Source organism: Naegleria fowleri (assembly GCF_008403515.1).
Source record: "Naegleria fowleri strain ATCC 30894 chromosome Unknown tig6, whole genome shotgun sequence".
NCBI classification, from domain to species: domain Eukaryota; phylum Heterolobosea; class Eutetramitea; order Acrasida; family Naegleriidae; genus Naegleria; species Naegleria fowleri.
In genome coordinates, this window is record NW_025407938.1 from 298851 (window position 1) to 325593 (window position 26743).

Consider the following 26743-nt stretch of genomic DNA (forward strand, 5'->3'; position numbering starts at 1 on the left):
TTGTTTTACTCAGGCAAAATTGTTCTAAATCTTGTCATTCTTAGGTTCTGGTTGAACATACGGATCTATCCACTGAATCTCACACTTAAGCATTGGTTCGTCACACACAAAAGTCTCATTAGGGAAAGAAAGCTGAACTTCGGAGTCTTGTTGAGGGATAATACTTTCCTGTGCAACTTGCACGCTCGAAGAAACAATTGATATAGGTTGGAAATGGTCACACGAAAAGTAAATGAGGTTACTAGAATATAGGGAGCCATGTGTGTAATTGGAAATGAAATTAAATTCATCTCCAGTAATAACTCTGTAAGGACTAGTAAACCCAAATCTACTAGTGATAAACTTGTGAAGAATGGTATCCTTGTTATTAACTCCAATGTTTCCACAAAGTGTCATTCCAAGTCTTAGTTTAGGTTGCTGTTGTATTCGGGTCGCAATGTAATTTGTAAAACATTTGAATATGGCAACCAGTTGAGTAAGCAAAAAATTGGTTTCTAAATCAAAATTCTTTTCCAATTGAATTGTTTCGTCAACATCTGAAAGAGAATGCAAGGCAAAATTAATGACCAAGACATTTAACTGATCGAATAATATTTGAGGTCGTAATCTTGTGGACTTTCTGTCCTCCAGTAACTCATGATTAAACACTTTTAACAACTCTGCATTGTCCTTCATTTCAAATTCGGCAATGCTGCAAAGAGACGGCAGTGTGTTTTTTCGAATCTTTTCTTGTTGAGCTTCGCAAAGCCGTTTCAGTCGTGTGACGTCAACTTCTTCGTTTGGAGACTCTCCAAAATTACTTATGGTTTGTTGTACTGTTTTAAAAACAGTGTCATCATATTCAAGTTCAATGATTTTTGTGTCACTAAATCTGCTAAACTTGCTTCTCTTGTAAAAAATGCAATTTCCAGAATTAGTTGTATCTAAAATATGAGAAATATTCGAATAGCCAATTTTTGAGAGATCTAAGTTCCAGTCGTTATATTCCGTGAGCTCAACGTTTTGAAGAGACAACATGTCAATATCTGATTGAATGAGTTCTCGATATATCAAACGTTTTCTATATACTGAGTATGAAATAAAGTCTAGGTCTGGCAGTGTATGACTTTTTATGCCTCTGTAAGTCAACGTATAGCTTCCAATAGAAAAAACAAAATCTGGTTTGTAATATGTCAGCAAAAGTCTTGTCTTTTGTCTGTAATCTAAAATATTGTCATCCATATTCGAAACAATTGTTCTGCGCGGTATGGATGTTGGCATTTGTATCACAGGTTTTGTGATAATGTCTTTACAAAAACATTTTCCTGTCTTTAAATAAAATTCGTCATCAAATAGCACTACTCTTAACCGTAGCCTATAATTTAAATCGTCACTCGTGGGAACATAGCTTAACCCATTGTACAAGGAAATGCTACTTGTTTCCTCTTTTTTATACGTTTTTGTGGGATCGCTATTTGTTTCTCGGAACCATTCAATGATACAAGTCCCTAAATTTTTAATGTACAACGTCGGAGCCATATCTACTCCAACAATAGGTGTATGAAACTCAAATGTTACTTTGATAATGTCTTTTTCTTCTAAGAAGGAGATGGATCTTTGAGGTAATTGTTGTGCAGAATTTGAGTTGCCCATGTTGTAAAAGATGAGATAAATAAATTAAAATTGATGATGATGATTATAACAGTTTTCTTTGTTTTAAATTCAAGAAGGAGCTCCAAGTACGCAACAAATGACAACTTTTCTTCAGTGGTGGTAGACTGATTGATGAGACCGACACCAGGTGTTACCCAGCGATAGCAAAGTTGTCAACTGTGTTTGGTTATTTTTTTAATTTGATTTATAATCTTTTTTTCAAACGTTTTCAAGTTCTTGTTGTCTGTTATCCACAACTAGGATCTCCGGAGAAGCCCAATAGACCACGCCATTATGTTGAAGTTTGAAGATGTATTAATTCAAAAGAAGTATTCATTGGTAAATTGAAAAAGAACAAGATTGGAGAGTTCAAACAATAATTTGTAATAATTTTCAAAATTGTTTTTTAATTGGTGGAACAAGTTGTGGATTGTCTAAAGACAATGGCTAGGGAGCATCAGGTTACTACTACTTGAGATCACTGTACAATGTTATATTTCACTCTAGAATGTCATTCGATGACTGGCAGATGTTGTTGTATTCTTGATCTTTGATACAATAATAAAATTAAATTATATTCTTTTAGTGTTCTCCTTTGTGAAGGTTATTTGCTGGTATGCGTATTCATAGGTGTAACAGGAAAAGCAATATCCAGTGTTTTTGCTGGAGCGTGGGCAGGGATAGATTTTCTCTTATTCCTACTCGTATTGGTGTGTTGAGCCTTTGAAATACTAGATAAAAATTCACCAAAGGAAGCCTTTGGTTTTTCCTTCTTGTAAAGAATGGTATCATCAGCGTGATGAACATCAGCTTCATAGCCATATATTTTAGCTAACGTTTCTTCTTTCTTTTGAAGCTCCGAGAACGAGCGTCCGATAGGAGATTGATGCGAAGCTGAAGTCGATGAAGAAGAGGACATTTTTTGTTTGATGATATTTTCTGATTCATCATTTAATTTGTAAAATTTATTGTTCTGAACCTACGCACCGAAAAGGCGGTGTTTGGTGCTAGTGCTGCAAAAAGGATATAAAACAAGATCCTCAGCGAATCCAAGACGAGGCACAGCAGTTTCATGGTCGATCGATGATGAGAGAGGGAATGAACCTTTAAAAACTCTGGTCTCTCGGTTTCGAATTGAATTCTAAACGTTTGTCCGAAAAAAACTCAAAAAGATCCTCCTCTGTACCTTGTTCTTCTTCTTCTTCTTCTAAACACAACCACTCCGTTTCAACAGCAAACAACAACTCAACCATTCGAATTCCATTCCATCACCATCATCATCGTTCTTGGTATTAAGAAAGAACCACAAAAAGAAAAATGAATCCAACACCCAAATCCATCCAAACCCACCAACCACAACTCTTCCCTCCGATCCCTTCCAAGCCACAAGACGTGATTCCACAACAACAACAACAACAACAACAACCAATGAGACCCATCACTCCTGCAGCGGTGGTGATTCCACAACAACAACAACAACCATACAGTTCGACGCCAATGACAGACTACTCAAGGAATATTCCTCTCAATCATTGGAATGGATCATCGGGAGATCATCTTCATGCATCAACCTCAACCAGTAATACCATACACGTGCTTTCGAATGAAAATTATGGAAATAATTGGCAGCAACCAGTGGTGATGTATCAGCAACAGCCTAAAGATTTAATTTATGGAGGAGAATTAAATCATGGTAGCAACAACTATGTTTATATTACTAGAGATCATTCAGTGTCACCAAATTGTAATGTCACAACTAATGTGTTGTCTCAAAATAGTGGTCATGTGAATGGCTTAAATAATAGCCAACAACTTCATGTGCCTATGGATCAACAAATTCAGAACGTTTCGTCAAAAAGAAATAGTTCACAACACGTAGAATCCAACAAGACATCTCTCACCAATTCATCATCACCCTCAGCATCTACCACTTACAACAATCATCAAGAAACTACAAATAATTCACATTTCTCTTCAAAACAACAGACACCACCTGCATTTCATCAATCCAGTCCATCCAGTAACCACTTGACTACTGGGCTGAACTCGACCATCAACCATCACTTTCATGATGTAAGCCAATTTCAAAATAACTTTTCAAATTCTCAAAAAATTCCAAAAAAGTCCGTTTCTACAGACAATCCAATTAACAAGATTGCGAATGTTGTTGAGGATTTTATTGACCGAATTGTTCCAGGTGATAAAGGCACTCGAGTTGACCTTACAGAGCCAAAACCAATTAAAGGACTTTCGAATAACATTGGAGAGTACAATTGCTTTTTGAATGTTGTGATTCAAAGCTTGTGGAATTCTCGACCATTCAGAGAATTATTTTTATCCATTGATAAGGATAGACATTTTCACAAAGATCCACAATCTTGTGTGTTTTGTGCTTTGAAGACTTTGTTCACAACTTATGAGACTGATGCACGATCAGTGATTGAACCCAACGATGTGAGAACAAGTCTCTCGTTTGCTCATAACAAAGATTCTAAATTTCAATTAAGACGTATGGATGACGCTTCCGAAGCATTTGTAAGTTTAAAAAGTTTTTCAAAGTATTCATAGCAACAACCTTGAGTGTAGCAAGCAATTTTAGATGATGTCAATAATTCACTCAAGTATGACCAAATTCCTATCTTTGATTTTAATGTGACTGATTTTTATGTGTGTCGTAATTGTAATTCATATTCTGAGCCACACAACTACACGACAAACAATTGGTGCATTTCCAGTAGTGAATTTGTCTCCAACAAAAGAAGAGATCCCAACATGTCATTTGAGAATGCTATTCGATCGTCGATTGAAAGTTTCCATAAAACTTGTGAGAATTGTAAAGCGATATCTGACTCCCAGAAACATATTTTCCAAACCTTTCCAGCAGTGTGTACGATATCCTTCTCTTGGGAATCTGATGTTATTTCAGAAGATTCTATTTTGGAGTTTATGTCTTATTTCAAAATTAAGAATATTAATTTACATGAAATTTTTAGATTGTACTGTAATGGAAATGATATTGAAGTGATTGGAAATGTATCTTCGATTATTTGCTATTATGGCAGACACTACATTGTAAGTATGAACAAGTCACAATATCAAAATTCTAACATTCAACAGTGCATTGTTTATGACAAGAAAACAAACAAATGGTTTGGAATTGACGACAGTCGAGTAAGAGAAATTCCTGAAGTAGAACTCGCCCATTTCATCATTTCTTCAAAGTTTCAACCTTGTGTAGTACTGATTGAGGTTGAAAAAAGCAAAGGAAATATTGAAATTGAAAGAACGCTCAAGCAAAAGGCATCTATAGCTGAAATTGAGCTTATTTCTCCATTGAAAAAGAAGACTTCTTTAAGTCAATTGACAAACACTCAAACAGATTCCAGTGAAATTCAATCGAACAGTTCAAACTTCATTGTGGAAAATCATCAAATTGGATTAATTATCGATGGATATGGACCTGTCTCTGACTTCTTTGTATGGAGACAAACCACCAATAATTCCAGTATTTACACACGTACAGTAACCCTTTCAAAAGATCACATGAATAGCATTTCATCTCAACTGAATATTTGTTTGTTTTTAGATCAGATTGAACTTGTAGACAAGGAAGCAGTCACTGTCAAAATTTGCTTTGCTCCCACAGGTGGATCAAGAACCTTTCAATGGTTAGACATTGGTAAGCTTGACAAGAATAAGAGAAGTCTATTCTCATCCATTCCTGTTGGCTTTATTTTGACCGATGGTGGTTTATCAAAGTCTTATGAATTGTATTTTACCCTGAAAAAAGAAAGAAGCACTCATTAAATCATGCATCCATACATGCATCGATTTGTTGTGTAATGTAATATACACAATAAGCAACATATTACTCTTTTCGTTGTTATTTCATTCTTCTAATATTTGTGAATGAATCAACAATAAAAAAAATGGAAAAACTGCTTCAGAATTTTCTCAACAGTGAAAAATGTGCTTCTAGCCTGTCCAATTTCAATTTTGAAACAGTTTGCTTGAAATTATTGCTTTCCAAGCTTTTGGGTACTTTGGTTATTCTTGGATCTGTATTGTATAAGGTTCCGCAAATTATTACCATTTGCAAGAAGTCTTCCGTAGAGGGTTTGTCTGCCTTGATGTTTATTTTGGAAATTTATGGGTAAGTAGGAAGTGAAAATTTAGTACTTGATCGCGATCTGAAATTTTACAATATGGATCATGTTGAAAATGATATTTTAATACTTTTTCGTTCTCGTTCATAATGATGAATACAATTTATAAATGTACAATATTTATTCACGAAATATTAATATTCAGACAAGTGATCACTTTGGGATACAATATTCGTGGAGGCAATCCATTCAGTACCTATGGAGAATATGTCTTTATGATTGTGCAAAGTAAGTGGTGAATTCCGAATTAATTTACGATGATTGTGAAATTCGTATTTGATTAGACGTCATCATTCTCTTGCTCTTTTTCATATATTCCAAGAACAATGATTTTATTTTCTCTCTCTCAAGCATTGCATTCCCAGTCTTCTTTTACTTTACAGTGTTTGACACTATATATGTAACTGAACAAGTGATGAAAACTTTGTTTGCTCTTACTGTTCCAATTTTCATTTTCTCTCGTGTACCTCAAATTGTCAAGAACTTTTCTCAAGGAGGAGTTGGTGCTTTGAGCTTTACAACGACCTTCATGCAGGTTGCTGGATCAGCTGCCCGTTTGTATACTACTTTGCAAGAAGTTGATGACAAACTTATTTTGTTCACAACCATTTTAGCTGTTGGATTGAACGGCATTCTCATGTTGCAAATTATTTATTATGACATCATTGTTGGAAAGAAAAAGAGTGACGTTGCAACATCCAGTACTAATGCCGCCACAACATCAAGTCCTGATACTTCCACCCCAAAAAAAAGAAAGTCTGTTAAAACTGAGTAAGAATCCAGAGGGAAACTGACGCTTTAAATTAAACCTTTTTTCAACTTTTCTGCACACGTATTTTGCTCGCCTGATTAGAGTTTTTTAAGGATGGCGTTAATTCTGTTAAAGTGTTCCAGCTTTCTGTCTTGCAGGATTGTTTTCAAAGAAGTTTGATCTTGGATGTCAAGGTTCTCCTGTTGAGACGAGATTTCATTTTGCAAAATTTCACGTTCTTTCATAAGGAACTTTTCGATCAGTAGCAATAAATCTTGATATTTCAATTCAGGGCGAAATTGTCGTTTCCCAAACGAATGTGCACATAGAATCTCCAAGAAATACTTAGTATTGATTTCTGAAAGCATATAGGAGGTCGAAATCATGAACCCATTGTCACAGATATCACAAATTTTTTGAATTGTGAAAGGCTGGAAAATGATTTCCTCCTTTTCTGCAATATCTTCTGATATAAAGGTATTGTTCTCAGTATTTTCATTGTTATCTAAAGGTTCCACAGGTATTAACTGGTTTGATAAATTTCCTTCTTCTTCGATATCTGCTGGTCGTGTTATCATTGTATTCACAACTCTCTCAATATTATCTATGATATTTAGATCATTTCCTATCGATCGTCCATATCTGTACACATATCGAAGTTGTTGCTCTGGAGTTTCAATAAAAATTCCATCAGGTTCATTCCGAAAAAACAGAGGTAATTCTGTGAATTCTGAGGATGAGCCATGCCAATGCATGAGGGATTTTTGAGGACTTGACAAATGTGATGGATTCGTAATCACTTGGTCATGAGTGTTACAATGGGTGTTGTGGATGATCCTGTTATTAATAAATCGAATATCCTGCAAGGGATTAAATAAATGAGCTCTATCGTATTGGGTTGTTACATGTCCATACTTTTGAGAATATTTGGTGATAGCTTGTTCTCTTTCTCTAAAATAATACTGATCGTTGTTCTTTAGAGGAGTTTTCAAAAAAGAATTTCCTTTTCCCTTCATCTGTCTCGAAAGAATGCAATGCTCTTCAATTTCGTCACGATCCTGAATGATACCAGAATGATCTTCACTCTCAACAGTCTCTTCAAGGTCTACTTTGATTTCTTTCGCCTTTCTCTTGCGTCCTCTACGTTTACCTCTTTCAGAATTACTAATAGGATTGTCGGACTTGCTTTGCTACCAGTAAAAGATTTTGTGCTCATTTTCAAATACTGTGTTCTTGTTTTTTTTTCTAACTTTGTGCTACTTTGCTTGAAATCTTGTTGTACTGGTATGCGAGGTTGACCTTCAAGACGAACCAATCTGAACCTGAAGACTTTAGCACCTTGCTTTCCATTTGGAAGCACTTGGTTCTCTTTCCAATAATTTGTAACCCAATACAACCCATCATATCTGTAACCAGATTTTGGGGCATACTTGGTTTGTAATTGAAAACCTCGCACAACACGTACTGGTATTTTTTTTGTTAGGTTCAAAGTTAAACTCTTATTGACACTATTCATTGTTTGATCTTTAGTTTCTGAACCTCCTTGCCCTGTATAAATTAAGATGTTTCCATAATCCTCATCACCGTAGCCTCCCATAGAAGATGCACAAATTGATTCTGCAGCCTCATCGTTTTTACCATTTCCACAAATTCCACACTTAATAATAATTTGTTTCATATTCAAAGAAATAGTATTATTGAAATGTGACAGCAACTTACCTGAGGAGGTCTATGGGTTTTAGTGCATGAACAGTCTAATCTTTTTTCGTATGTTGTCAGTACTGGTTCAATATACCCATAAATTCTTTTGCCTTTTTCCGAAAAACTAGCATCCTTAATATCATTCCATTTAGAGGCATCGCCAAAGTGTAACCTATCCTTTTCAGTAATTTCTGGAGTTCTGTTCGGACGGTTGATTTTCAATGTTTCATCATTTTCATTGTCTTCATTACTAATATCAGACTGTTCACTTTCTGACAGCTCTATTACAGAATTTTTCTGAATTTTCTTAATGTTCTTTTTTGCTCTTTTTCTCGCTTTTGGTTGTATCTCTTCTTTTCTCTTGCTTTTTGGGATGTTAATAGCAGGAATTTCAGTAACATCAGAATCGTAATTGTCACTTTGATTTATGTGAAAATGATAGCTCATCATCAAAATCTCCAAAATATTGGGTTGAGAGAAGAGGGGAAGATGGGATAAAGTCTGAACCTAGGGATTTAGTCGTCATATTAAAAATGTTGCTGCTCCTCAGAGTCGCAATACTTTTGTTGAAAAGAATAGATTCTTCATCCTCCATAATGTTTGTATCATCACCAGTGATAGGTGATGGTGTCGAATGATTAGCTCGTTGTGATAGAGTACATGGTTGTTCTTGTTGTTGAGAGTTCGTATTGGTGTTGCTTTGGTTAGAAATTATATTTTGACAACTCTCTTCGTGTTGTTCTCTTGTGAGATTGCATTCTTGCTCTTGAGTTGACTCATCACACTCTTGTTTTGACAGGCTAGGATTTTGATTACTTTGATTGGTATTGTTGATGTTTTCGCTGACATCATCACCATGAAACATGTTTTCCATAAAATCCAAATTCAACGACTCATCATGTTCCGACCTGTTATGGCTTGGTGGAGGAGCAAAGACTTCGTTGTTGGAAAGATTCAATTCTTCGGAAAGATCCAACAGAAATCTACCAACATCAGCTGAAGAGAAGTCTTCTTCTTCATGCGGTACCCTTCTTTCGTAATGATGATCAGAAAAGTGTTGAGAAGGCTCCGACACCTCTGCAAGCCTAACCATTTGGTGTTGGAAAGTGTTGGGGAGGTGTTTGTTGAACGGCCGTTTAAATTTTTTTTCAAAGAGGGAAAATTGCCTTCCCATAAGGTCTGAGAATATAAGCAAGCAATACTTGCCTTAATACATCATCATCGAACCTTCGTGTTCAGGTTGGTATCTACTGTTCCTCCTCATCAGTTCATCAGAAATGTTATATAACATGAGCATGGTTACTGGAGAAATGCTTCAATATAACGTTTCCGGTAAAATAAACTATAACGACATGGACCACCAAACGAGAGTGAGTACTTGAAATTCATGAATGGCTCTTGCTGCATCTGCAGGTACAACAAGAGATAAATCCACAGAAGATTCTCCATGGATGATAACACAAAATATTCATGACCACCTTTTCAGTCAGAACGGTTCCATTTATGCCAAGGTTAACCTCCAATATATTTTTTCAGACAACCCTTCCAAAGAGATGCGAATGAACTTCTTGGAATGATGAAAGGTCGTTTCGTAGAAATCCAAACACAATAATGACAGGTAGCTGTCCGTTTTGGAATTACCCAATTTTCATTGACAAGACATTTGATTGTTTGAAACAGTTCTGTTGGTTGTGGATGCGGTGTTGCCATCACAATCATGATTTTCCTCGATTACATCAAATATATTTGCTTTTTAACTGTTCTGAGGGGTTCTCATCCACAAAACAAAAAGCCACAACATCCACTCATTTGAACCAACACAACCATGACAATTTCGAACCAAATGATGACATCCCATCCTTCTGCACCAGCTTTTGACGATTTCGTTCTTGCCAACAACACCAACACCTCATCCACAACCACAACCTCTCAGTTCGGTGAGTACAATATTTTGGTTGTGGCCTTCGTTGCACCCTTCGTTGTCGTGTTTGGAGTTCTGTTTGTGGTGAGTTGTGTCAGCTTCTTCCTTCAAAGAAACAAAATGAAACGAAAACAATTCGTTTTGTTTTCTCTCTTACTGACACTTTGTTTAACAGCCACCTTCTCGAATATGTTTAGAATAGGCTCCGAACTTGCCTTCTTGCATCCTCTTCCAGACCAAGCTTTGTTACTGAATAATGGTATCAAGGCTGTCGATCGATTCCTAGTATCGGTACTAATTTATGTACAAATTCTCATCCTTGCCGTGATTTGTTCGGTGTTGTAAGTATTCAATGAATGAAACACATTCTCTTTATGGAATGATTTATCATCAGTATGGAGACCACAAAAGCAACAGGATTTGCCTCGAAACCAGTGTACAGGGCTTCATACGTGGCACTCTTTGTCATTCTGGCTCTTCTTTTTGGAATTTTGTTGTTGAATAATATTGCAATTTTCACATTCCATGGTTTAAGAGGAGCACCTGTTCAAGTATTAGACATCAATCAAACAAACGATTTTCAAAAATCGATTTTCATAGCTCCTTGTATTATATTCTTTCTTTCATTCTTTGCCATTTCTGCGATCCTTAATGTAAGTAATTGGTGCGTGTTAAATCTTACGCTTGAACCTATTACTTTATATCATTGATAGGTATATGGATTCAAACTGTATCATTCCCTGCAAAAAAGTAAGGCCAAACTCATCAAGATGTTCATTAAGCAGCATCAAGCATTCCAAGGTATTGTGGAACCGCTTTCTCCAATGCCTTTACAAAGTATGGACTCTCTCACAAACGATTCACCTCGAAATAGTATTCCAAATTGTATAGGCAAAGGCATGACAATGGACGCCTCTCAAACCACTATGGATGACGCAAAACTTCCAACCTCTCCTTCCACTTCTGTAGAAGATGTCAAGTTTACAGCAGAGCAAGAGAAAATATATGAATTTAAGAAGGCAGCATTGCGAAGAGCTCTTGTCATTCAACTGGGATTAAGTGCATGCTTGTTTCTCCAGTCGATTGGTGTTCTGTTCATTTCTATTGCTGTCGTTTGGAAATACCTGTTGCTGTTCTTTTACATGTTTATTAATCTTGGGATGAGCTTCTTTGTGATTTTGCTATTAGTGATTTACAGTCCTCTAAGAGAAGTTCAACGGCTTGTAAGAACACCAAGTGACCAAAACTTGGCAAAACAAGCTCCTCCAAATGAAAATGTAAACATAAAAACCGTTGTGCAATAATAAAGGTTCCATACATCCAGTTGGCGGTTTACAATGTGGACTGGCTTGCCACGACACCACAGCAAATTCAACCTGCGTATTCAGTCCATCAAAAAAATATTTATTCATCATCGTCATTGTCAACTCAAACACCAGCGATGCAACGAATGAAAGCCAGAAAATCGGGAGGTGTTTCCCAACAACGAATTGCTCTCACTGGTAGTGATCACGGTTCAATTATGAAGACGTATTTTGGTGAGGATGATGCCCCTGGTATTAAAGTGTAAGTGTTGGACGATTTCAATTATAGGCCAACAATGATGTTTATGTGATGATGCGTCATAATCTACGCTTGTTACAACAATCATACTTTAACGATCCTTTGTTATAATATCATTGAAAACACTCGTGCCGATATAGCTCTCCAACAACTGTTCTCGTTGGTAGTTTGGTTTTCATCTTCTCAGTCATTGTTCTTCACTTCTGGGGAAGATTCTTCAGCTAAATCTGTCTGTATTTGTACTTACATATTACTCAACAAGACATCACTAGTACTCAACACAAATAATCGGAGAAGGCCTCACAGTCCTCTCTGTCCAGCAATAAAACAAAAATTCAAATCAAAAATTCAAAAGCTAAAAGAATCAAACAAAAAATGGACCAAGTGCTGGAACTTGCCACACTAGAAGTTGCTTTGGAAGGCTTGAGAGGATGCTCGTTGGATCGGTTAATAAATCTGATGCAAGAGTATCATCCCGATATTATCATGGATGAGGATATGCAAAGGGCTTTGTGGATGAACCTAATTAGAAGCCCAAAACTGTTAATTTATCGTGTCTCCGAGAATGCTTTGTCCGATGAAACAACGAAAGAGGTTTCTGCTCCATCAACGTCTAAAACTCAAAAAAACAAAAAAGCGCCTTTAAAAAATGATTACCAGTATACAATTGAAGGATTTGCAGAATATGCAGAAAGCAAGAACGGTTTTGATAAAAGATTTTCAAAAAAACGAGAATTAATACAAGACTCTAATTGCATAAATCAGCCATCAGACACGTCATTTACTGCTAGTAGTTATTCTGACATTTGTTTGGTAGCCAATTTTGAGTATAGAAAGTATGCTTTGGGGATGGATGTTAGATCTGACGTGGAAATTAGCGAAATTCAATTTTGCTTGTTAGAAGAAGTTGGAAGATCTAGATACACAGGAAAATACCAAAGTGACCTTACCAAGTATTTAAATATTGATTCAAGATCTACTCTATATCACTTAAAGCGATTATATGGTCTCAATTTGATGTTTAAAAAGTCTGCATACGATCCACGATTGAAAACAACATCTAACTTGATAAGGTTATTCAGATTTGCCGATACTATGAAGCAACAACTTTTTGTCAAAAAAACGAATGAAGTGGTTCAAGCAGAGGGCATGTTTGAAAAATTTACACAGGTAAAGGATTCTATTGTGGATACTGTGGTGGGCATGTTAAAAAGAGCCAAGGGAAATATTCTAATTGATTATGAGATTCGAAAAAAGCTATTAGATTTCATTGAAGACGACACAACTCAAAAGCACAAATGGGACAGATTAAAAGGCATTTTACAGTCCAGCGGAAAAGTAGAATATTTCAAAGCAATGGTAGACAATAGATTGACTTACTGTGTTAGATTAGTGAATAACTCTCAAAATTTAACAAACAAATTGTCGGTTGGTCAATTGGATTTGACAGAGGATGAACGCCTTCTTACTCCTGGATTTGAAATGGAGAGACCTCAACTTTATCAAATGTTTGATTACATCGGAAAGATGGGAGGCAAGAATGGTTTGATTCATAATGAAATTTATCAACATTTCATGATGACTGCAAAAATTAGTGGAAACTTGTGCAATGATTTGAGAAAAGAATTTGGCGTTTCCTCTGTTGCAGAAAAATCAGAAAAACAAATGACATACAGATTTTCTGTGCCTTATTCATCAGAGGATATAGCCCATGATACAACATCTACAACTGACCATATAACTACTCAAGATGCTGAGACAGAGCCACAAGTATTGTTCCCTACTAGATTGAGCATTACTAACAAACCTAGGAAGAAAAATCAAAGAGATAAAATGGAAGAAGAAACAACCTCAGATCACAGCGAAACAAGCTCTCAGAGTGATGAAGATATAGATGAGACCGAGACTCAGTCTTCAACATCAGAAAACATCACTGCACCTGTTCCTACAAACTATTATCGAACTAACAGCAAAACCAAAGGTCCAAGAAAGGAAGTAATTACCAAAGAATTCTCGGATAGATGTAAATTAGCTCTTGATTTTATCAAAGAAAAGAAATGTGTTGCTCGTTTTCAGTTGATAGAACACTTTAAACAAAACAACACAACTTATGAAAGTAAGAGCATGACAAGATTGATACGCTACCTTGAAAATAACAAGTTGGCAAAGAAGATTCACATCACAGTCCCAAATCTTTTTGGAACAACTACAAAAGAGCATATCTGTTTGATAGACTATTCTCTTGATCTTCAGTCTGATGTTGTTCAAGAATTTACCAAGAGTCTTTATTCAAGCGAGGTTCAAACTAATTCTAAAGAAAAAGTCGATAGAAGTACATTAGAGTCGCTTCAAGCAATCGACCATATTGAGCCAAAAAAGACACCAAAAAGATCTTTGAATACCTCTTCGTTCCACTTATTATTGAACGGCTATATTAATGCCAAAATGGTCAGAGTGAAAGTATTCCACAAATACTTATGGAAACAAGCATTGACTGGAGCAATTAACTGTGAAAGACTGCGCCTGTTTGACATTTATAAGAATATGAGTGTATTATTATTTTGTGAACTAGTTGGTTGTATTAGCAGCGTTGTTGTTACCCCTGAGAATAAGGAAATGCTGAAAAATACTACCATTGATAATGCTCAAGAAGATATCAAAAAAGCAATAGAGTCGTCTGTTGTGGGAAGGCGTTCAGTAGCTCTCTCTAGGGTAGAACAATTTATTGACATCCTCAACAAGTTGGGATTAGTAGAGATTTTACCTGAGGAATCAGCATCAAAGGTATTCAATCTTGTGAAGACTGTAGAGTTTCCATTTCCACAACAGTTTCCTTCAACCGAATACAGAAAAGTTACATTTAATACGTTAGAAGATATCGATGAATATTGGGACGACCTCGAGATGTGCAGCATAAATATTGAAAATATTAGAAATGAAACAACTGATAGTGACGACGAGCAAAAAACGGAAGAAACGTCAATCTTCTCAAAAATACCTGACCTTGGAAAAAGAACTAGCTGGTCAGAATTGCGCCATTTTACAGTACGCCACCTGAGAATATTGGAATCCTTCTACAAGGATAATAAGCACCCTTCTCCAGAGGAGTGTTCCAGCATTGCAAAACAATTAAGACATCCTGTAGAACAAGTTATTCTTTATTTCTATAGGTATAGAACAGAAATCTTGACAAATAGAATTGATGGAGATTCATCGATCAGAAATTCAAGAAAACGAAGAAGTACCAAGAACAATGATTTTATTGTCAATGATGATGAGATTGAATACGAGGAGGAACAAACAAGCAACGAAGATGATACAAAGGATAAACAAGAAAAAACAGGACCAACCGCGAAACGTCTCGGATACGTATCTAGACTATTTATCGATAAAGCATCAGAAACAGTTAAATGGAGAAAAAAAAAGAACAAACCCAAAGAAAAGACACTGCCAACTAGAGACCAGAAATGGACTACTGAACAGGATTTGAAATTACTTGAAGGTTTGTCAAAAATTAGAGAACTTGATCCTGCTACTGGAACCTTTTTAGCTAAGCCAATTAAATGGCAACAGTTGGCTGACTCTATTGGCGGAGGTATGACAGCAAATAGATGTAGACTAAGATGGACTAATGTTCTAAGGAAGCTGCCTTGGTGTCGTCGTGCGCTTGAACTAGCCGTAGGTCATAGAGAATTGATGAAAAACAATCCAAATATTGAAAATATATCTATAACAGATCTTGTTCAAAGCTGTAAAGACCAATATAAGATGGGATCAAACGCATCCCAAAACCCCTTGATGAATTTTGAGCTTCCAAAACATATCGAAGATGTAAATAGACATTTTAAGATTATTAGATTTGAAGGGATCAAAAACGAGGACTTATGTTCGACAGATATTTCCGAATGTGATGCATCCTTAGAGAGTCAGTTAAGAAATGCGTCCTTACAAAATCTTTTCAAGATTATTCTGTTGACACCGGACGAATGTTATGACGTAAAGTTGGCAAACAGACTCGTAAAGCGATTCAGGCCCAAAGAAATAAGTCAATGTTTCTTAACCCTTCGAAATAAGTCAATAATTTCAAAGTCAAAGCGAGGCCTCCGTATGAAAGGATATCATCTTAATGTTAACTTTTCAGCAAGAATGACTTCTAGCCATTTTCCACCAGAAGTTTTTGAAGATGCACCAAAATTTAGAAAAGCAGCATTGATGCTTGATATGGAGGAGGATTCTGAGAACGAGGACGAATATGAGACTAAGCAGGTAATTTATTCAAAAGACGGGCCTTGTTTCAATCCACAGGCATCTGGAGGGTCTGTTGCAGCATGTATGAGTCTAGTGATACTCAAAGAGATAAAACTAATTCCACAGGTAACACCTTTAACAGATGAGGAACGAAATCAAGCAGGCAGGAGTGATAAAGAACTGGACGAGGATGATGGAGGAGGAGTAAGCAATCACCTACTAAGGGTTGGTGCCATCAGACATGGCGAACACGACTCACATTTTATTGCTGAGGGAACTAACATTAGGAGCTCACAAGGAGCTTTGCAAATGCCAGAATGGAATATCAGCATTGCTTCTGTGATGGAGGCCGACCTTTTTAACACGCTTGGAGAGGAACACCAAACGTTAGCCAAGAGAACAATTGCTGAATATGGCACAGTTATGTCAGATATCGAATACTCAATTGAACTTTCTGGTCAGAATAAGAGAAAGCTGGACGATTTCTTAGCGGATGACAATCAGGAAGAAGAAATTCTTTCAAAAAAACAAAAAGATGATCACCCTCCAACCGAATCCGAAATTTCTGCATATTTTCAAACCTTTGCAGCTCAGAAGTCTCTACCACGAGAATTTTCTGAACAAGATATTCATTTGCTTGAAAATCTTGAATGTCAAGAATTGAAACCCATTGTAGAGTATTTATTATTGACCAAGCATGAAAATTGTGCATTCTGGATTGACTCGATCATTTCTGTGTATAAGTTTATCGCCGCAAAGACAAACATAGGAGCCTCTATGAATGAACTGCAACAAGAATTTTCATCATTATTTGACTCTGATGATGAAGTCGAGTTTTCTCTACAAGAGATAATTCAACAGTTGATTAATTTTGATTGTGTTATGGAAATTAATTCGGAAAAAGAATCAAGGTTTATGACTTCACGGGAGGCTAAATTACATACCATTCCATACCATGACAATGGTGTGATGTTACACAGACCAATCTCTGTATTTCTTCAACTGAATGGCGAGCTTAACGAAAGCTTGTTACAAAACTTTAAAAGGTGTCTTGTTTCAAGAATAATGAGACATCCTGGCATCTTGGAAAAAACTCTCATCTCTTCCGTTGGAGTAATTTCAGCACATGATATCAGAACAGTCTTAAAGATGCTTGAATCAGAAAACATTATCACTTCGACCTATTTCCAAACATCATCCAAGCACAACCTTGCATCAAAAAACACCTTATTTATGACTGAAGAAGAAATAGAAGAACATTATTCGGAGCCTCGATATGAGAGAGCACTTTTTGTCACTCCACGCTATGTTTTCCTTTCTCAATAAAATTATTCATGAATAATATTGCTGGTTCCAAAAACATTCATTAAAATTCATCTCTTCGTTCAATTTTTAAGGATTGAAAAAAATACTCTCACATAGGTGTTGATTCGTACTACTGGTTGGATGGCTCTGGAAAATGAGTGCGGAAGACCATCCAAGAAAATCATCATCGGGAGGAGAGGCTGAAATTAGTAGTATCGGATCAAGTCATTCGATCAATGTTACATCAGCAGACTCTTCGAAATCGAAACACACACAACAACCGTCCATCGTGGTTGATTGTCCTACAGAAGCCTGCATGAGTGCGAATAATGATCCACAAGATGTTCGTCAAAGTACTTCATCGTCTAACGCTGAAATCAAACAATCAATTAATAACACTCATATTATTCCTTCTTTACACTCGACGTCGCATTCGGAACCCTCTCCAATTCTAGAACCTCACCCGAACGTTTCAAGTTATTTAGAAACTCCAACTCATAGAAGGAATCCAGTTTCTGTCCTTCGAAGTGCTCGTGGAAATTTTGGTAGTACTTCCTCCATCATGGCAACAAGAGGTGGAAAATCCGTCGCTTCACAAATAGGAACAAGGAAAAGTACAGACGTAATTTCACATAATACTTCGGAACCTATCCTCACTACTAATAACACCAGCAATATAGAGGTGTATGATAATATTTCTCTATTATCAAAATATGCTCAAAGCCACCTCGGAGGGATAACAACAGCAGAAGCGAAACAGTAAGTGATGAAAATTATTATTTATTGTTATTAAATAATTTATTATTTTCAGAATATTATTCCAATCACTTGAAGAAACAATATTTAGGATAGAACGTCGTACAGGAAATTCTGTGTTTTCTTCTGTGTTGGATGTACTTTTTCGAAAAAAGCCCAATTAGAGGTGGAATGCTTTTTCTACTAGTTTTATTTTCATGCTTACTTTTGTACATATCTGGTATTCTCAAGTTTTATGGAGTACCATTCTATGACCAATATGGTGCAATTAGATTAGTGGTTGAGGCATCTATTTTGACTTTAAGTTTGCTCTTCTTTTTTATTGTTACAGTCGTGTCACACTATCGAAGGGTAAGTTTTTCAGCAAGATGATTGCATTGATTGAACGACAAATTTTAAACATTTTAGAACCGAGTTGTCATTAGTTTACTCAAACATAAATTTTCGAACCTTAAGAAACACGATTTTAACTTTTCCATGAAAAGTAAGGATGGAAATATATTTGAGGGTATGTTTGTGAAATCAAAAAAGTATTTTTATAGAGTTAATGAAACAATTATGCAATCAGGAATTAATATGATTCCCTATAAGATGATATTCGTACTGAGAGATAAAGCATGGAGTAAAATGCCTCATGTATTGCTTGTGAAAGATGATTTAATTTATACAGCCAATACAAAGAGAGATCTAGAAGATAGTCACATCAAATATGAAATGGTGGATAAAGTTGGTCTCTATCGAGTTTTAGACACTCCCATGAGTCAGTACATTGAGGACTCTTACACAGACTACAGAAATCAACAAGAGAAAATGCCTTTGAAAATTAAGCTTAATAACTTGATATCTGTGCTAACCATTGTGGCATATATTGGCTTTGTACTTACTGTGATATGTAATGTGATACGAATTGGTGTTGAGGGTGGATCATATGATTGGGTCACGCTCGGTTTGGTTCAGCCTGTCTATGTGAGCTTAGTAGCATTACCTATTGCATTTCCAGGCTATTGGCTACTTTGTCTTTCTACCTCAAACTCTCGATTATTGTCTCTATTCGAAATTTTAATGAAACCTTTGAAAAACGAAACAAGTTCAGATCACCAAAAACGAGTGCAAATAACAGAAGAAAATAGACACAAACCCATGAAGATTCCTGTTGGAACGCAATTGAAAAATTTTTTCAAAGTCATTACTACTGCCAATGCTAGATATTATGACAATTTGACTGTACTTGGAACAATTACTGCTTTATGTTTTATTAACAGAACAGGACTTTTAGCTGATTTGTTATATGCTCCTGAAAAAATTTTGTTCATGAAAGGAGAAGATGAAAGCAGACACATGGGTGGAGATATGGGTGCAGTCAGTGGCATGGACATATCTGAAGATCAATATTCTGAGATTAATCCACAAACTTCATCTAAATATCCACAGAGAGAAAGAAGAAACAGCACACCTAGCCAAGCAGTCTCTGTTTACAACAATCCAGAAGATTCTGCAGATTTAGCAAGCGAAATTGAGCTCAAAGAAAGTGACAAGAATTTCAAAAGTCAAGGAAATTTAGGAATGGGTGACGAGGTAGATGAAATGGTGGGCAATGTAGCTAATGACGAGGTTCTTCCGTCTGAGACAGTTTCCACAGTCCCTGAGCGACCTGAAGAAAATACTGGTAAAAAGAATGAAAGGCCAATAGATGGACTTCCAAAAGATGAATTATCATCTCATGAAATTCCATCTGGTGTACAAACAACTGATGTTACATCTCATCATGCTATTCATACAGAAAAACCAGAAGAAATTGTTACTTTAGATGTACTGTTTGATAGAACTGCTTCGAGAGAAGTGGATGTCATTCGTTTTTCTGATCCAAATTGGATGTCACATACAAATTCCTTAAAGCCACTAGGTTTAAGTCTTTTAGTAACGGGATCATCGCCATTACCTGATTTTGACAAAACTGAGGGAATGCTTGATGCAAAATCCCATCTGTGGAAAAAGTATGCTTACTTGCTTGGAAAAGAAATTGGGTTTTCAGACAGTGTGATTGAGTCGTTTAGTTTTAAGAAACGTCTTCATACTCAGTCAGCAATAGGCGAAATGAGCTCTATTATTGTGGAATATGACAAACAAGAAAAACAATTGCATTCTTTTGGTGATCCAGAGGTACTTATAGAATATTGCTCTGACTATTACTCAGGAACTGACATTAGACCTCTCAACAAACATTTAAAAGATAATATCTTGGAAATTGTGAAGAACTGGAGAGAACGAAGAGATTTATATTGCCTGGCAATCTCTTATACCCCCATTGACCAGAAATATGATCATATAGTGAATGGAAAAGGAGATATCATCAATATTTCACGAAAGGAGACAACTACATCTGTAAATATTTCACACACTTTGTCTCCCTCTGCAACACCACTTGATGAGCACTCTGAAGGTGATATTTTCGATAGTGAAAAGTATATCAATGCTGCAGATCATATGCAAAGAGGACAAATCTTATTAGGAGTAGCTGCTTTTAGGCAACAACCCAAGAGAGATTTGGCTGAATTTGTTAGAGACTTACAAGAAAATTGTGGAATTAGATTCATCCACTTTTCTCAGTACAATACTCAAAAAACAAAGGCCTTTGGATCAAAAATTGGTATGGAAGTAGATTGGAATTGCTGCATTTCTTTAAATGAAAAAGAAGTGGAATTGGATTTAGAAGATTTGAAGGCGAAATTGCCACATGGTATTCAAAACATTAGGGAACACTTGAAGACTGTTGATGACGTACCCTTGCTTGTTTCTCTCTTTTCAGACAGTACTCCCGTCTCAACTAAAGAAATGATCGAAGTATTACAGGAGAATCATGAAGTTGTATGTTGTGTTGGATCATCGATCAATATTAACAACTCGAGATCATTCAACCAAGCAAATATTTCTATTGCCGTAGATCCCAGTACACAACAGCATTTAAGGCCAATGGACTTTGACAACCTTCAAGAGGAAGTTTCAGATTTACAAGAAGATATTTCTCCATTCCTATCGTATCCTTGTGCCCTTCATATTACTACTCATCAGTCGGAGACTCCAATTTCATCCTTCTCCGTTATTTTCCATCTCATTAAGGAAGGTAGAAAAATGGTACACAACATTCGACAATCTCTTGCATTCCTATTTGCATCCTGTATGTGTCTATTTTTCATTCAACTTTTATCAGTTGTGATGGCACTTCCTTCCACCCTTTTTACTGGCATTCAATTTCTTTGGCTTATACTTGTGATCATTCCACTCATGTCCTTCTCACTATTGGGAACTCCAATAGAGCCAAAGATTATGGATTTAATTTCTTCAAAGAATGAATTTAAGAGAAGCAAGTATATTTGGAAATTGTTGTTGACCATGTTACGATTCTGCCTCCCCATTCCAGCTGCATTTCTTGTTTACTTTTGGACTATCATGTGTATGGATGAAACTGTTTCCATCTCAAATGTTGGAATGATTTGGGGAGATCAAATTCCATCAGAAATCAGACAAGGAGTAGCATTCAACAGTGTTCTTACCTATGCCCAAACGATTACGATGTTTTGTCTTGTTTATTATTGGATTTTCCTCTCCGTTGGGACGATGCATCGTGTGTATTCCATTATCACTGTGAAATTCTTTTTGAATCCTTTGTGGTGGGTGATTATGCCTATTTGTTTAATTTTACAAGCGCTCTATACATTCCTACACATTATCATATCAAGACCATCGAGCGTACAATCATGGCCCAATTACCCTTTCTATGCCTATATCATTATTTTTCTCTTTCCTTTCTCGTTCATTGCAATAGATGAGCTTATCAAGATTCGAGTGAGAAGAACGTTCTTCAACAAGCAACAAAAAGCAAAACTCATGTTTGACACAAAGCTTGGAATGTATTCACCAAAATAGAATAGATTCAGAACATGATCAAACCATGGTTTTTCTCAACATGATATTTGGATAGTGTGGTGTTTTTAATTTCTATTTATTCACACACTCTAAGGTGTTGGTGGAATTTTCGAAATTCGTTTTTGATTTTGAATGTCGTGAGCGTCTTTTCGAAGTTGATGGTGACCAAGCGTTCATTGGTTGAATCACACATAAAAGTTCAGTTTACAACAAAATGACATTTTCCGAACACCTCGACCCTTCCTTCTTCCAGCAAGAAGACAATATTCAAGCACAAAAATACATAACTAAATCCGATCTGTATGGCACTGAATCTACAGTCACTTGCTATACACTTGAAAATTGTCTCACTCCGAAGGAATGCAAAGAAATTATTCGTTGCATGAACCTCATGGGATATGACATCAAATACACTGGAAATAGATTATGTTGTAGAAATGTTATTAATGATGACAAGTTTGCAAATATATTGTTTGAAAGAGTTAGATCTTTTTTGCCACAAACCCACCACTTTATGGATATGGATCGTCCACTCTATGGATTGAATCCACAATTTCGAGCCATCAAATATAAACACTTTAAATCCGGACACAAATTTGGGAAACATATTGATTTTTCAAATAGCGATGGGTTTGGACGGAAGAGTTTTTATACCTTTATGATTTATTTGAATGATGATTTTGAGGGAGGAGAAACTGTGTTCACAAAGAAAGGATTTGAGTTCACATTAAAACCCAAAACAGGAATGGCCATTATCTTTGAACAAGATATCAAGCAACTCGAACATGAAGGTTTACCAGTGACTGAAACCTCTGAAAAGTACATTTTACGTTTGGATGTGTTTTATACTTCAGCCTATTAAACAATGCACGGAGTTGCTCGGAGAAGGCATTTCCTTCGCTCCGACAACGAGTTTTCGTTTCAAAAAAAATGTTTAAATTCGTCATTGCAACCCTCCTCGTGTTGGGTGTTTTGATTTGCACCACAACCGACATGGTGCTCTCAGACATTCCAGTTCATTGTCTCTATGAAAATGTTTATGGTATGTTTTAATTGTTTTATTTGGCGATGAGAACGTGAGCTCATCTTTCACCCGAAAATTTATAAATTCATAAATTCAAAATAATTATGATTGTTGCGATAACAATTCAACCTTTTGGATGATATATAATAGGTGATTGGTAAGTTTTTGAATTGATACGAAAATTCTTCTTGAACTGGTGATTGATGAAATTCTTGATGATTTTTTCCTCATGATGCATTTTGATGATCTTGAATGACCACACACACAACCCATCATCACTTCATTGCTCTCATTTGATACAGGACATTCTACAAGACTCCTCTCAACTATGATAACAGTGTTATTTACAACCAATGCTCGATTGACCAAAAGCAATTACCAACCACTCAACTCAGTATTATGAACGTAAGACTTGTGGAACCAAACATTGCTATTTTGTTGGGTAAACCAACCATTAGAGGCCATTTCACCATGATTTATGTGAGTATTTGTTCTTTCTTGAATGTTTAACTTTATATTGGTTTCATCATAACAAATAGGATCAAGGAATGGAAATTAGACTTGACAATATGAGATACTTTGCATTCTTCAACTACACTCAATCCATTGTCAACAATCAAACTGTTGTGACCTCACACTGCGACCAAACCTTCGTTGGTACTTATCACGACAAGACCATCGCTGCCAAGCAATGGGGTTGTTTCAAGGGATTCAAAACAGCATCTGAAAAGTCCAAGACTGTCCAAGTATTCGACCATGCCGAGGAAAAGATTAAGAGAATTTATGAAGAGAACACTGTTTTCAGAAACAATGACAAGTACATTGCTGCTTTGAACAAGGCTCAAAAGTTGTGGAAGGCTGCTCCTCAACCAAAGTTTGAAGGAATGACCTTTGCTGAATTGAAGAGACTTTCTGGTGGTAGAAGAAGTTCTCACAGACGCAATGCTTTAAAGATGCAAGCCAAGATGTTGAGAGCTCAAAAGGAAACTGGTATTATTCATCTCTACAATCCAAGAACTGATTCCTATGAGGCAGTGGATGCTAAGAAGTTGAGAGCTTCACTTCCAGCTGAATTCGATTGGACCAACGTTAAGGGACGTGATTATGTCGTGCCTGTTCGTAACCAAGAAAAATGTGGATCTTGTTATGCTTTCTCTTCATCAGGTAAGTGAATAATGTAGTATATTATTGACATGAGTTGTTTCACACACGTTCAACAAATTAGACATGTTCGGTTCTCGTGTTAGAATTTTGACCAACCTTACTCAAACTCCAGTCTACAGTCCTCAAGATATTGTTGATTGTAGTGCTTACTCTCAAGGATGTGATGGTGGTTTCCCATTCTTGGTTGGAAAGTATTCACAAGATTACGGTCTTACTCTTGAACAGTAAGTAATAGAAGAAGGTTTTCGAGTTGTGGAAATAATTTTTATCTTCACAAAATCTGTTAGATGTGACCCATATCAAGGACAAGATACTGGCAAGTGCAACAACAAACAATGCCCAGCTTTTATGCAAAAGCGTCTCCATGCTACTAACTATTACTTTGTAGGTGGCTACTATGGTGCACCAGACATGGAATTGCACATGATGCATGAAGTTTATACCAATGGACCTTTAGCAATTGGTTTTGAAGTGTATCCAGACTTGAGAAATTACAAGCATGGTGTCTATCGTCATGTTACCAAAGAAGAATTGAAGGCTGCTGGTTTGAATGATGCCGAAATGCCTCACTTTGAAGAAGTCAATCATGCAGTGCTCCTTGTTGGTTGGGGATTCGAAAATGGAGTTCCTTACTGGAGAATTAAGAACTCATGGTCTACAGCCTGGGGAGATAATGGATATTTCAAGATCCTTAGAGGAAGTGATGAATGTGGTGTAGAATCAGATGCTGAAGCCGGAATCGTTGATGCTCGTTACATTCCATAAATTCATTCACGGAACCGTGTAATTGATAAAAACATGTTCACAAAATAAGCTCTATCATTTTTGTTTGACATTACTGTAAGGAATTTCGTACAGGCACATTGAGATTTCAGTGGTGGCGTTTCTGTTCCATTAGTTTTGACAATAACTTTGAACATCTTTATAATTTTCTTCTCCAAAATGCAAGAGATCAAAATTATTTACTTCTTGGAAACAACGAATCCACGCTTCCAAACAACTGTTTGTCTAGAAAATGCAGGATGAAAAAAATTATGAGAATTTGAATGACAAATCGCAGAATCCGAGCAGCTCTTATGACCATCATGCCTCGTTTGAAAAATTTAAGAACTGTTGTCACTTCCTTGTCATAGATATCGATGAATTCGAAAGATTTGCCATTCAGCTTCATTTTGATGAGCGAAATACACTCCTTAGCTTGACTGGCAAATTGAAGTGCAAGTCCTCGCAACAATGGAATAAACTCTACCAGAGGAAGATGAGTGTCAAGTTTAAGATTTTGAGTAGTGCTTAAAGGCACAGTGTCTGACACAATCTTAAAGTTTTGAACGACAAAATGGTGCACGTCCGTTGGATCCTCACATGTAAAATCATAATTGACGCCCAAGTTAACCACCAGTACATACTCTTTCAAAAATAGATACATGTACATGAGTATTTGTAAAGATATTACATATCTCGAAAGAATTTGGTCCTTTTCGTAATTGGGATCATTATTCATCAATAACTTGCATAAATGGGTGCCCAATGTTATATCTACATAAGCTCCAGCAACTTGAAGAGTAGACATTTGCAAGAGAGCTCGTTTTTGAATCATGTCACAAATAATAGTTAATTCTTCGTTGCTCATTTCTGACATGTTCGATAGATTAATATTTTTCAACTTTTCATCATGCTTCTGTAGATCTTTTGTCATCTCAAGTAGTCTGGTCTTGTTTCTCAAAAATAAAAAAATCGGATGATTTTTTTCTAAGTTGAGAATATCGTCATCAAGTGGATCTACATTAGCCATGTCATAAAATTTTGAAAGAATCGTGTTAACTTTGGATGCATCTTGAAAAGCTTCGTTGATGATTTCATTGAACTGTTCATCAGTAAGGGCTGGTTTTTCGTCCGAATTTTCAGATTTTAAAAATTCACTACATCGATTTAATTGCTTGTTAATGCAGTGACAATATTGGTTGACCATTTCAATAACAGAATCGTGATTAAACTTATCAGTAACCATGGTCATAATTGCTTCAAAAGAAGGTTTTTGTAGCGGAGCGTGAGAACTGTGGTCGTTTGCTAATTTCAGTATTGAAACTAATTTGTCTCGACCAAATTTAAACTTGAAATGTTGATATTCTTTAAGCCTATCAGTTGATTTTTTTTCAAATCCTAAAAACAAGACATAATTGAGAACGTTCTTTGTATCCTCTAATAGATCAATCAATTCTTGCTTGTCTTTGACTGAATCAGGAATGAGCTTGTTATAATCCATTATTGATGGTAGAGCATAAACTTGGTGAGAATACATGATGATGTTATTTATTTCGAATACAGCAGGCTGTCCACTGTTCTCCTCCGAATTTCGTTTCGGAACGAGAGTAGTACGATGAAAATTTCGATGTTGAGAAATGGTATTGTAGAGGTGGTTGATGCTGAGATGATTCATTCTCCCTATTGTTGTCGTGGTTTGGGATGATGAAGAAAATACAAAGCTTCCACCGTCTTTAAACAGAGATGGAAATTGATTGAGCCGTAGGGATTGATGGCTGCTTCGGGAGGGAAAATTGATGAGTTTGATCTTTCGCATTTTTTTTAAA

General features: G+C 36.2%; 11 protein-coding genes across 11 annotated transcripts; 7 read left to right on the plus strand and 4 right to left on the minus strand.

Moving 5' to 3' along the window:
• Positions 1–24: 24 nt before the first annotated feature.
• FDP41_010395 (uncharacterized protein) lies at positions 25–1632 on the minus strand (the record flags this gene model as incomplete). Its single annotated transcript, XM_044700688.1, has 1 exon — positions 25–1632. The coding sequence occupies one exon, from the start codon at positions 1630–1632 to the stop codon at positions 25–27; it is 1608 nt and encodes a 535-aa protein (XP_044568043.1).
• Positions 1633–2236: 604 nt separating this feature from the next.
• Positions 2237–2551, minus strand: FDP41_010396 (uncharacterized protein; the record flags this gene model as incomplete). The annotated part of the gene is made up of 1 exon (XM_044700689.1): positions 2237–2551. One exon carries the CDS (start codon positions 2549–2551, stop codon positions 2237–2239), a length of 315 nt encoding a protein of 104 aa, XP_044568044.1.
• A 398-nt stretch (positions 2552–2949) lies between these two features.
• On the plus strand, positions 2950–5439 carry FDP41_010397 (uncharacterized protein; the record flags this gene model as incomplete). The annotated part of the gene is made up of 3 exons (XM_044700690.1): positions 2950–4167; positions 4219–4704; positions 4750–5439. 3 exons carry the CDS (start codon positions 2950–2952, stop codon positions 5437–5439), a joined length of 2394 nt encoding a protein of 797 aa, XP_044568045.1.
• A 122-nt stretch (positions 5440–5561) lies between these two features.
• Positions 5562–6573, plus strand: FDP41_010398 (uncharacterized protein; the record flags this gene model as incomplete). Its single annotated transcript, XM_044700691.1, has 3 exons — positions 5562–5785; positions 5944–6026; positions 6083–6573. 3 exons carry the CDS (start codon positions 5562–5564, stop codon positions 6571–6573), a joined length of 798 nt encoding a protein of 265 aa, XP_044568046.1.
• Positions 6574–6647: 74 nt separating this feature from the next.
• On the minus strand, positions 6648–9343 carry FDP41_010399 (uncharacterized protein; the record flags this gene model as incomplete). Its single annotated transcript, XM_044700692.1, has 4 exons — positions 6648–7739; positions 7862–8206; positions 8269–8614; positions 8670–9343. The coding sequence occupies 4 exons, from the start codon at positions 9341–9343 to the stop codon at positions 6648–6650; spliced, it is 2457 nt and encodes an 818-aa protein (XP_044568047.1).
• A 948-nt stretch (positions 9344–10291) lies between these two features.
• On the plus strand, positions 10292–11959 carry FDP41_010400 (uncharacterized protein; the record flags this gene model as incomplete). The annotated part of the gene is made up of 5 exons (XM_044700695.1): positions 10292–10512; positions 10566–10824; positions 10885–11394; positions 11481–11737; positions 11875–11959. The coding sequence occupies 5 exons, from the start codon at positions 10292–10294 to the stop codon at positions 11957–11959; spliced, it is 1332 nt and encodes a 443-aa protein (XP_044568048.1).
• Positions 11960–12109: 150 nt separating this feature from the next.
• Positions 12110–17308, plus strand: FDP41_010401 (uncharacterized protein; the record flags this gene model as incomplete). Its single annotated transcript, XM_044700696.1, has 1 exon — positions 12110–17308. The coding sequence occupies one exon, from the start codon at positions 12110–12112 to the stop codon at positions 17306–17308; it is 5199 nt and encodes a 1732-aa protein (XP_044568049.1).
• Positions 17309–17441: 133 nt separating this feature from the next.
• On the plus strand, positions 17442–21967 carry FDP41_010402 (uncharacterized protein; the record flags this gene model as incomplete). The annotated part of the gene is made up of 4 exons (XM_044700697.1): positions 17442–18046; positions 18199–18394; positions 18452–18551; positions 18612–21967. 4 exons carry the CDS (start codon positions 17442–17444, stop codon positions 21965–21967), a joined length of 4257 nt encoding a protein of 1418 aa, XP_044568050.1.
• Positions 21968–22181: 214 nt separating this feature from the next.
• On the plus strand, positions 22182–22829 carry FDP41_010403 (uncharacterized protein; the record flags this gene model as incomplete). Its single annotated transcript, XM_044700698.1, has 1 exon — positions 22182–22829. One exon carries the CDS (start codon positions 22182–22184, stop codon positions 22827–22829), a length of 648 nt encoding a protein of 215 aa, XP_044568051.1.
• A 68-nt stretch (positions 22830–22897) lies between these two features.
• Positions 22898–24920, plus strand: FDP41_010404 (uncharacterized protein; the record flags this gene model as incomplete). The annotated part of the gene is made up of 6 exons (XM_044700699.1): positions 22898–23009; positions 23142–23148; positions 23294–23471; positions 23531–24155; positions 24217–24379; positions 24443–24920. The coding sequence occupies 6 exons, from the start codon at positions 22898–22900 to the stop codon at positions 24918–24920; spliced, it is 1563 nt and encodes a 520-aa protein (XP_044568052.1).
• Positions 24921–25113: 193 nt separating this feature from the next.
• On the minus strand, positions 25114–26733 carry FDP41_010405 (uncharacterized protein; the record flags this gene model as incomplete). Its single annotated transcript, XM_044700700.1, has 1 exon — positions 25114–26733. The coding sequence occupies one exon, from the start codon at positions 26731–26733 to the stop codon at positions 25114–25116; it is 1620 nt and encodes a 539-aa protein (XP_044568053.1).
• Between the last annotated feature and the right edge of the window lie 10 nt (positions 26734–26743).